The sequence below is a fragment of the Glandiceps talaboti genome, chromosome 1 (genome assembly GCF_964340395.1).
Source record: "Glandiceps talaboti chromosome 1, keGlaTala1.1, whole genome shotgun sequence".
NCBI classification, from domain to species: Eukaryota; Metazoa; Hemichordata; class Enteropneusta; family Spengelidae; genus Glandiceps; species Glandiceps talaboti.
The window spans coordinates 9,116,190-9,127,960 of record NC_135549.1 but is presented as its reverse complement, the minus strand read 5'-3'; the positions used below and the strand labels follow the sequence as shown (position 1 = coordinate 9,127,960).

The 11,771-nt window shown below is 36.0% G+C and overlaps 1 protein-coding gene across 2 annotated transcripts in view; it reads left to right on the top strand.

Annotated features, from left to right (window-relative positions):
* The first annotated feature begins 5,861 nt into the window (after positions 1–5,861).
* Positions 5,862–11,771, top strand: part of LOC144453850 (major facilitator superfamily domain-containing protein 4A-like) — a 77,011-nt gene continuing 71,101 nt past the window's right edge. For both annotated transcript variants that reach the window (XM_078145223.1, XM_078145228.1), the window contains exon 1: positions 5,862–6,407. In XM_078145223.1, coding sequence (XP_078001349.1) covers positions 6,028–6,407 — 380 coding nt within the window. In that variant the 5' untranslated portion in view covers positions 5,862–6,027. The remainder of the gene's footprint in view (positions 6,408–11,771) is intronic.

Genomic DNA, 11,771 nt, shown 5'->3' with positions numbered 1-11,771 from the left:
AAAACAACAAATACATAAATAGAATAAGAGTAGTTGTGTGGTTTTACTTTTTACCCCCAAGAGATGTCCTAAAAGTATGTCATGCAAAACAGACTATTCATTCACATTTCTATCATGTGAGATATATGGATGAGTGAACAAGTATTTACATGTAAATGTGTTGTGTTGTGTCTGTCTGTCTGTCTGTCTGTCTGTGTGTGTGTGCATCTCTGAAATGAAAATGATTATTTTCCTTTCCATTTCAATTAAATAGAACTTTTATATTTGCTATATTGATAGCTTGTTACCTCACTAAGTATCTTTATTATGTAGGAAAAGCAGTATTTCAACATATTAAAAAGATACCCTACATCATTTCTATCAGGATGGTCACATTATTTTATTGCAAAAGTATATTTTTTATTTAAACTTTTCTCTTGTTACATTGTAATGTAATGTCATTTAAATGAAAATGCTATATGATGGAAAGTGTTATGCACTTGAAAATAAAAAGAAAATGGGTTGTCGCCATGTTTGTTTGCACTAATCAATGAATTGCGTGTAAAATATATCATCCCCAGTCGCATTTTACTCTCTCTATCCTACCACATGGGGCACACAAGGACATAGGAATACTCTACTATTTATAGCCGTCGAGTCTACTTACTACTATCAACAACCCTCTTCTCGTCAGTGACAACATGTAAACAGTATATATCGAGAGTCGGTACAAACGGATGGTCTCGCCAAATACTTTGACGAGATTTTTCATTCCTTCGCTACAGCTTGTTTCACCTTTTGCGTGCGTTTTTTCTCCTCCCGTTATTAGTTTTTAAATGACTAAGTCCTTATTATTTTCACCACCATGACATTGATTTACAGTGTGACTGTGAGTGCATTGTAAAATCACAGACGAAAGGGGTACTACTACTAATCGTTGCAAAATAAAGCTACCGTCTGGTTCTGTACAAACTTATACGTATTTGCAATCTTTATACAATGTCATATAAGCTTGGACAGTATCTACAAAATAAACTAAACACAATGTCTATAACTGACGGAAAATCCGTATTTGCTGTATACTAAGTCAATACAATGATGGAATGGACACATTCTGTAAATTTAGGGTCTTTGCTAATTACTTTTTGTTCCATATTAACATAGGCTCTATTCTTATGAAAGTCGTGCCATTATCTCTTTGAGTCGACATCGTCATAAACCACAGCCTCTTTTACGACATCGTCATAACCCACAGCCTCTTTTACGACATCGTCCAAGACTCACCCTGGAGACGCACTGCAGAAAAAAATGTACCCTGGCTTGCGATATATGTCAGTCGAATGCTGTTAAATTTATGATCATGTCCACCTGTTTTCACAACTACACCAGATGCCTCTTTTACAATCACTTCATGTGTTTACAACTTTTATTTATATAAACATGATTTCATTACCTCATTTAGATAGTTTTGCATAATCTATTTACAATCATGCATAAAATTGTGAATATACATTTTAAAAACCAAATATTTTTAATGTTGTGTCTACGAATATAGGAATTTTGCTGAGATGAAATTGAAGTGGTCATAATTGTACTTTTCAACAGTTTTCTGTAAAATTCTTCTCACAGAGTCTTCTTTCAATGTCGATGCTGATCATTTTCATAGAGCATTGTAGCAAGATTGAATACGTGAATAATGGAATCTGTTTTTCATTTACATTATCATCAAAGCTCAACAAAATAGCCATCAATTTCGTCAAAGTTTTCCTAAGTACAGTTTTCCCCCCAGAATTTCTAATTAAAAATACACTCTAGTATCTAGTATGGTCAATAGAGTTATATGATAGACTGTTCCCAAGGGTAACAGAAATCATACATCGGAAGAAAATTGCATTTCACACAGATCTCATTGAGTGAGTGAATGAGTGAGTGACTAAAGATAACTGTGCCCTTTCTGGAAATTTGGAAGCAACGTACATCGAAAAAATGGCATATTTAATTTCAGAAATGGATTTTCAATAAAGACCAGATACAACAGAGTCGCATTTCTCACAGGAAATTGAGTTTCCCATTCATCATTTTTTTTATATAGACTATTGATTTGTGCTTCGTACAGAATTCGAATGCTTTCACTGATTAGCGACGAAATCTTCAATCTCAAATAGGCCGTGGGAAGAAGAAGATGTTTTTGAGTAGAAATAATGTAAAGCTGTGGAAGACAACTTCAATATTTCCCCCTTTTTGGGTAGTCACAGTTCTCTGGCTTTCGCTCTCTTACTTTCTAAGACTGCATCCCAAATCTGTCTGCCCCCCCCCCCTCTCTCTCTCTCTCTCTCTCTCTCTCTCTCTCTCTCTCTCTCTCTCTCTCTCTCTCTCTCTCTCTCTCTCTCTCTCTCTCTCTCTCTCTCTCTCTCAAGTCATTTTAAAATTTATATCCTGATCCGAATGTCGTAAAGTCGACTAATTCAGCTCATAAAAAGACACTAAGAGATTTTCTCACGAGCGGTCGAATGAATCATAAACTATACGATGACATGACTGCTTTTTCGCATATACGAAACGAATATAAATGACATTGTAACCATTGTTCTCACATTATTTAGATTTGTACTCTGATTTTTGTTTTCCGAGTCAATGACTTCAAACTTACAGGCCACATCTTTTGTTGTTTCAATAACTTCGTGTATTTAATTTACGACATGTTTTATATATAATCCCACACAGTCACACATATAAGCTATGATTGTATCTGTTAATGGTTTTTCATATTATATTGTCACAACACTCAAGAAAGTTTAATCTCAGACCACTATAGAATATATATTAATAAATCTGCGGTTTAAAACATTGTGTACCATATGACAGCTTACATGTCAATGCAATATGACTACATGGGTATTGTTATGCACTCCGACATTAAAACTTTTGATACACTACGGTGATATTTAATGAAAGCAAAAACTGAAGCTTTCGTCCACACTTGTGGACGTGTTCACCGTTCTGGCGTTCTGGGTTGGTTGCACTTGGCTAAACACTGGTATCATGTGACGAAAGAATGGAATAGATATTGTTATGGTTTGTTTCCACTGAAAGTTTCCTCATAGATTGTAGGAGGGGATGATTTTTTTTAGCATTGCGTAAAAAAATTGTGACCCCAATGCTGTCACTACCCCCCCCCCCCCCAAAAAAAAAAACCCCACAAAAAAAACCAACAACAACAACAACAACAACAACAACAACAACAACAACAACACCGACTCAGATCCCTTGTAATTTATGTCCAGTCCCCTTCACCTTTCTTACTACTAGTATATACAGAACTGAAACCACCCACACATCGTGACTGTAGATGATTATATGATAAGATATAGAATGCATTAAACCCCCTCCCCTCTGCCTCCAAAAAATTAAAACTCGACGGGTACACACATGGACAATATTTCTTACTTTCCGCACTAAATATCCCTCATTCGTCTATCCTTTACCCGTGACGCACATAAATGTAATTGTTTGTGATAAATACGACTTTTAATATCCTGCTTCACATAAAACATAATCGTTAAAACATCCATAGCTAGGTTATAAACCTTGAGAATGTACGACAGGCAGTACACAAGTTTAACTATATCGTCACTGCTAAGTCATTCACTAATGTATCTTGTATGGCGTTGAATAACGGCACAACGCGACGCAATTGGGTTTTTATGTACGTTGTGATGTCTTTTATCAAATGCTATTACAGATTACTTTTACAGAGAGATAAACGGAAACAGCTCCGGGCAAAAAATGAAAATTCAAAACGGAAAAAAAGTCTTATCTTTGTTGAGAGTGTGTTGTGGTAATATGGGTTGAAGGAAGTGGAAAGCTATAGGTTTGACATAGTTTAATAACAACGATTTTTTCTAATGTATTGTGATTCGATACTAAAATTTAATAAGACGATGCGATGGTGCAAAGAAAATTAAATTACAGACCGTCTTGTCAGTGATTTTACGGTTCCCACCTTTATCCATAGACCTTAATATATAGAAATCGAATCAGGAGATAGCGATTACAAATTTTGAAAAAGGGAATAACAAAATACAATAAATTTGGGTTATTAGTACAAATAGACAGACGTACCAGTAAGCAGGCAATCTCAAAGTAAGTAGGTGTTGAGTGGCAGGTAGGCACGTACGTACTTAGGCAGGTGGGTGGGTGGGTGGTAGGCACATAGGTGGTAGGAAGGCAGGCACGTGGGTGGGAGTCACATGCGTGGTAGATAGACAGGTGGGTGGGAGGTAGGTAGATAAATAGATGGAAATATGATCAGAATCATAATTAGATAGATGACCTTATACAAGTGGTACATGGGCAGAGCATAGCTGATGATGATATAGCCTAGAGTCCAGTCGTGTGATTTTTTTTTGCTAAGTTCCACCTACTGCGAAAAAAATTAATTGGATCAAGTCAAGGAAAAAGTATTTGTTAAAAGAACTGAATTCCCAAATATTTCTGGACGCGAGTTCCAAAATTGTTTCAAACACGATAATTACACGATTATACTTAATGTTGTACTTTCACACAAATTCACGGGGTGATAGAACTTAGTGGGAAAAAAACAGTGGCTTTATAAAAGTTTGGATCGTATTGGCAGAGCTGAAGACCAGGACTCCCAAATACTAGATTGGCGCACTCCCGCTATTGTTTGGGCTGAGTTCAACATCCTAACTATTTCCCCCTTAAATTCATTCCTGTGTGACGCACTGTCAACCTTCTGCTTACACCATGGCTGTATTACAATACATCCATGCTTACACCAACACAACAACTATACGATTCACTGCAATGTTGTCAGCAGCAATTTCTTGTGATATTACCGTACAATGGTGGTTGTTGCTGGATGTGGAACCGGTGGCAGCGGTGGGATACCAAAAATCACAAAATAATGCAAAGTTAGATAATACGATGTGTAAAATCAAATGTAACCTTCCCACTTCTTAAATTATTGCCCTCCACTAGGATAGAATCGATTTGTAAAATATGGCCCCTCCAATCCCTCACCCCACTGAAGGCTCTTTAACGTGATCATGTCGAGACAAGCCATTGATTTGATTTGCATCATCGGTTCATCGTCTGCGTTTATACATGTACATACTTGTAATTTGTACTAGTGTCACGTGATAGAAGGACTGAGCACCACTACGAGTATACTCATGTATACCACAGTCAAGTAGTCGGTCTCAGCTCAGACCATAGTACTAGTAGTACGGAGAAAGGCCTCAGGTACTGGCATGGCCTGAAGTGGAGTGCCATGCGCGCCATCTTTCACTGGATCCGGATATGGAACAACCGATGGAATAAACCACGACCCTCAAATCACAGAGATAGTCGACATTTCAATGAACATCTCACCCATAAACATCTTCCTGGTCGAAGAATTTGGGTTGAATGTTCATCAAAAAATTCAGAAATGAGAATTTTGAAAATACCAATATCAAGCACGCCAAAAATACTGACCCACGACTCGACTGGTCGGTCGGCAACAAGCCTGGTAGCTCTGGATTTATACGCTACGCGGGGTTTCGACACGTCTTCTCGAGAAGACGTGTCCCGTAGCGTATAAATCCAGAGCTACAAGCCTGGTAGCTGTGTTTTATTTAAAATGTTGATTAATACGTGTCATGTTGTTTTAAACGACTTTGAGTTACTTTTTATCGGCATTATTATTGTTCTGTACACACACTGTCACATAGTAAAATGCATGAGATATTTTGGGCATTATAATTATGTACATCCTATCTGTATGCCTTCACCCCTACGTCCTAATAGAATTGTCCAGTGCGTAGAGGTGGCAAAGCTCTGCATGTAAAGTTTTCGTTTGAATCATCGTCGTGGGTTTATGTGTGTGTGCATGTAGTCGCTGTCAATGGGGAAGTGATCTGGACGTACTTGGCAAACGCTTGTATCACCCATCTGTCGGCTACACTACATCAATGTATCTGATTGTACCAAGGACTAATATTATTGTTGAGACGTTCTCGGCAGAAACAAAGTATTAAACGAACGATGTCAACTTCAGAGAACGTGTCCCAACTTCAGGGAAAGTCTGCCACATCGAGTGAGGTTAAAAATAGCAACGGAATGGAGGCGCCGTCTGCAGCAGAACCTACAACAACACCACCTATGACGTCGGAAACTTCGGCCGATGACCAGCGAAAGGGGGACCAAGTGACAGCGAAGGAGGTATTCCAGGAAAACATGCAAGCGACAGTTACGTACTGCAGCGTATTCTTGACTTTTGGCATGTGTGTTGCGTTGCTTGGGCCGACTTTACTTGATTTAGGGTGCCAAACAAGCAGTCCGCTTGAAACTATGAGTTGGGTTTTCTTCGCCCAGGCCTTGAGTACGTTAGTCGGGTCACTTCTTGGCGGCGTATTAGTTGATAGGTAAGTTCACTTGGTTCTTTTAATAACTCAATGTTATACATCTTTTTGGCAATACATTTTCTAATGTTGCTCACCATCACCACTTTCGTATTCGATAATCGGTTGTCGATCTTAAAATTATCAAAATTCTTGTGGCGATCAGATATTCAAATTTCTCTCCACGAACTACTGACGTCCACCTCCCTACCTACCTTCACTTAGAAAGGTGATAAACAACTTGATGGTGTTCACTCCCACTGACTCGTTCATGTTAAAGCAAGCATTCGTCGGAATAAATGATCGATAGCTGGCACTTTCCGTAGACGTCTTGGAGTGTATGTACTCTCACAAAAGTCAAGTCTAGGTACATGGCTTCCCGTTATATGTGCAATGATTTATAAAAATACAAAGTTAAACAAAGTAACCCATTGAATAGTGAAAACGACATTGTGTTTGTTTGTTTGTTTGTATGTATTTATAGTGCCAGTTTCATATCCTTTTTTTTACCCTTAAAAAATGAATGAATACACCTGAAAATATGTTTTATTTTGCATGTTAGAGATATATTGTAATAGTTACATCATGCTGTGAAATATATAGTACAGCAAATACAAAGACAAAATGTAACAATATATACCAACACACATTATGTTTCTATACATTGTTTTGATATAGTGACTCTTGCATAATTATTTCTTGTTTGGTAAAGCCTTCACAGTGAAACAGTAAAATCATGACAACAGAGCAGAGCCCATCCATCTATATAATCAATATCTCTGGGTCTGAGTGTTGACTTATTTGCCAAAAAAAGAAAGCCTTTTAAAATTAGAGCAATTTGTAGAAGGCACTTATCTAGTGAAGTGAAGGTGAGATGAATATTTAATGGGGATTATTCACTAGACTAGATAATGACAATTAAAAAGCCATTCATCTCCAGGTCATCCATACATTGTCCCATAAATCTGGGTTGCTTTGATTTAGAACAGTGTACTGCACATTTTAACAAGGCATACAGAAGTGACAGTTTAGAAAATAGGGAACAAGAATTTAACAGTAAATTTATTGGTGGTTTTGAGTCAAAAGTTTCAGATCAAAATTTTTAGACAATATAAAATTGAAATTGTTCCAGTTGCTGGGTTTAAAAAAAAAAAAAAATATGATTGGGCCTAAAAAAAATTGTTTGGTTTCAGTTACCCAACCCCACCTAGTTTTTCACTGCCGATCCTAAACTTTTTTGGACGTTTTTTAGAAAAGAATTAATAAAATCATGAAAATTATGAAGTCTTGCAGAAACTGACATGAACTTAAAAAGACAATATAAAATTGTTCTTTCAATCTGTAATGGCTGTACATCTGATGAGAAGAAACCAATAACACAGAGACTATATATGGAAAACAACGGAAAACATAACTACCTTAACTAGACACTCACATATAAAAAAAAAATCTACCTACCCCACCTATTCTAAAATTGAGCATAATAAGAACCACACAATTTTTTTAGGCCTTTATGTTTTAAAAATAAAGACTTGAATTTATACTTTATTCTTTGAAATAATAGTAATGACGTAAAATTCCCTTTGGTACTTTTGAACACTGCATGTGCTCAAACTTTCAAAGAGCTGACACTATTTGAATTTAAACTGCAACATGGAACAAGAAAATTAGTTTTTGTTGTTTTTACACGAAAATGATGTCTTTTGTACGGTATGTAGTAAATAGATAATACTAATATGATATTTTATTAGTGTTTTTTTATGAAGTTAGAAAAATGTAATATTACCAAAACATAAGTTAGTTTTTTATTCTATTGTTATGTAATCTATACACATGAAAGATGCCTTTAGTATTGTATACTAAGAACATTGTCTTTATGTTTGGATTTGAAGTCTTGCATGGTATGTTGTATGGACTTTGTGTATGTGATTGTGTGTTCTTTGGCATTTGACTGTTTTGTAACCCACCAGATCAAATAGTGCATTCGTTGTTATTTGTGTAGTAAAATATTTGAGAGATATTAAATATCTCTTGAACTGATTACATAAACCTTCTCACCAGCACATGAGAGTTCAGGGTGACTGGATATGTTACAACTGTTCTCACTGAACTGTTACAACTCACTGAATGCCTGGGTATGGTACAACTGTTCTCACAGAGCTGTTATAACTTAGTGAATGACTGGGTATGGTACAACTGTTCTCACAGAGCTGTTATAACTTAGTGAATGACTGGGTATGGTACAACTGTTCTCACTGAGCTGTTACAACTCAGTGAATGACTGGGTATGATACAACTGTTCTCACTGAACTGTTACAACTCAGTGAATGACTGGGTATGGTACAACTGTTCTCACTGAACTGTTATAACTAAGTAAATGACTGGGTATGGTACAACTGTTCTCACTGAGCTGTTACAACTCAGTAAATGACTGGGTATGTTACAACTGTTCTCACTGAGCTGTTACAACTCAGTGAATTACTGGGTATGATACAACTGTTCTCACTGAACTGTTACAACTCAGTAAATGACTGGGTATGGTACAACTGTTCTCACTGAACTGTTATAACTAAGTAAATGACTGGGTATGGTACAACTGTTCTCACTGAACTGTTATAACTAAGTAAATGACTGGGTATGGTACAACTGTTCTCACTGAACTGTTATAACTAAGTAAATGACTGGGTATGGTACAACTGTTCTCACTGAACTGTTATAACTCACTGAATGACTGGGTATGGTACAACTGTTTTCACTGAGCTGTTATAACTTAGTGAATGACTGGGTATGTTACAACTGTTCTCACAGAGCTGTTATAACTTAGTGAATGACTGGGTATGGTACAACTGTTCTCACTGAGCTGTTACAACTCACTGAATGACTGGGTATGGTACAACTGTTCTTACTGAGCTGTTACAACTCAGTGAATTACTGGATATGATACAACTGTTCTTACTGAACTGTTATAACTCAGTGAATGACTGGGTATGATACAACTGTTCTCACTGAACTGTTATAACTCAGTGAATGCCTGGATATGATACAACTGTTCTCACTGAACTGTTATAACTCAGTAAATGACTGGGTATGATACAACTGTTCTCACTGAACTGTTATAACTCAGTGAATTACTGGATATGTTACAACTGTTCTCACTGAACTGTTATAACTCAGTGAATGCCTGGATATGATACAACTGTTCTCACTGAACTGTTATAACTCAGTAAATGACTGGGTATGATACAACTGTTCTCACTGAACTGTTATAACTCAGTGAATTACTGGATATGTTACAACTGTTCTTACTGAACTGTTATAACTCAGTAAATGATGGTATGGTACAACTGTTCTTACTGAACTGTTATAACTCAGTAAATGACTGGGTATGGTACAACTGTTCTCACTGAACTGTTATAACTTAGTGAATTACTGGATATGTTACAACTGTTCTTACTGAACTGTTATAACTCAGTAAATGATGGTATGGTACAACTGTTCTCACTGAACTGTTATAACTCAGTAAATGACTGGGTATGGTACAACTGTTCTCACTGAACTGTTATAACTTAGTGAATTACTGGGTATGGTACAACTGTTCTCACTGAACTGTTATAACTTAGTGAATGACCAAGTTGACTAAGAAATAAAGGCAATGAATCTCACATTTAAGTAATATTATCTGTAATACACAATATGAACATTTCACTATTTTGGGGTATCAGTTGTGGTTTTAAAAATAAATAAATAAATAAATAAAAAACTTTACTCATATGCAAATACCTACATCAACTATTGTTGTGTTGTTAAATTGATACATGCCTTCCCAATGCCATTATTTAATTGTCTTCAGGTGTTGGTAGCACAGTTTGTGGCATAATGGGGTTACTTTGACATTTTATTGCACTGGTACATACTAATTTATGTCATCAAACGGTTTTAATATGTATTATGTCTGACTACTGACAGCCTAGTAGTGGTACTAGGCATGGAGAATTAGCAGAATACTCTACAGGTATCTTTAGTACATACTTGGCCATCACTGGTTGTATTGGCAGAACTCAAGCAGGTAATTCCACATCTATCTGTAGCCATCACTGCTTGTAAGTTGTATTGGCAGAACTCAGGCAGGTAATTCTACAGATATCTGTAGTACATAATTGGCCAGTATTAGTTGTATTAGCAAAACTCAACCAGGTATTCATCATCACTCTTCAAAAATGGATAAACTGACATTACTTGGATCAAATATAATTCTGAATCACAAAATCTTTGTATTATATTTTGTAAGTAGTCTGTATTAGGAGCAATGATTACATACATACATTGTCAGATGATAAATGATCCAAGTTATATTGCATCGCTATAGTCTACAAATGTATTCCTGGACCAACCATATCTTTGTCATGTATTTGCAAAGATGTCTTTTATATAGTTTGTGAAAGGAAAGAACAATGGAAGAAACTCACCATCAGGGGTGTTTTTCAAACATTTTGTTTTCCCTTGTATTGCTATCTTTTCACATGTAAATCTTGCCTGTTTTGGGCGTACGTTTTACTCTGTGGGTAAATTTTCTACTTGATTAAAGTATTTTATTTTGCAAGAAGTAGTAATCTTTTGAGTCATGTTTAACGTTTTCCATGTGGAATTGGACATAGCCTGATGGCCGGATTTATAGAACGAAATAACGTGCATTAAAGGATGTTTATTATTTATTGATAATTCCTGTATCTCTGATATTTATATTTGTTCAAATTTGGTGCATAACTTTTGATAATGTGATGAAACTTTGCTTATAAAAATGTAGGGTTATAGTACTTGGAAAACAGTTATCTTGTAAAAGTACATTCAAGCAGAGAGAAAAATGGGTAGTTCATAAGAATCATTACTAATATAACAAGAGAGTTGACTAATAATTTTGACTTACTATCAGCCATCATGTAAAATAAAAAAAAAAATCTAAAAGAAATGTGTTGACATTGTTATCCTTTATTTTTGTCAGAAATTTAAAGTCTTCATTATTTTTTAGTAGCAAAAAAAATGTCACACAATGTTTGGCACAATTGAGATTCAGTAGTGCTGTAGAGATGGCAAAGGGTCTGTCTGTCTGTCTGTCTGTATGGATGTGCATGTATGTGTTGTATGTGTTTGGATGACGGTAAAAAAATGCTGGACTGATTGCCATAGTGTGGTGTGGATATTACTCTGGGTGTCTATAGTTAGGAAGTTGTTCAAATGAAACTGATTGCAGTATAGGTGTGTGATGTGGGTCAAAAATGTGATTTTGGTAAAAAAAAACCTACAGGACAGATTGGTCTGAAATTTAGTGGAAATGTTCTTAGGGATGTGTAGATAAAAAAGTGTTCATGACATGATGATCCCATCAGTGAT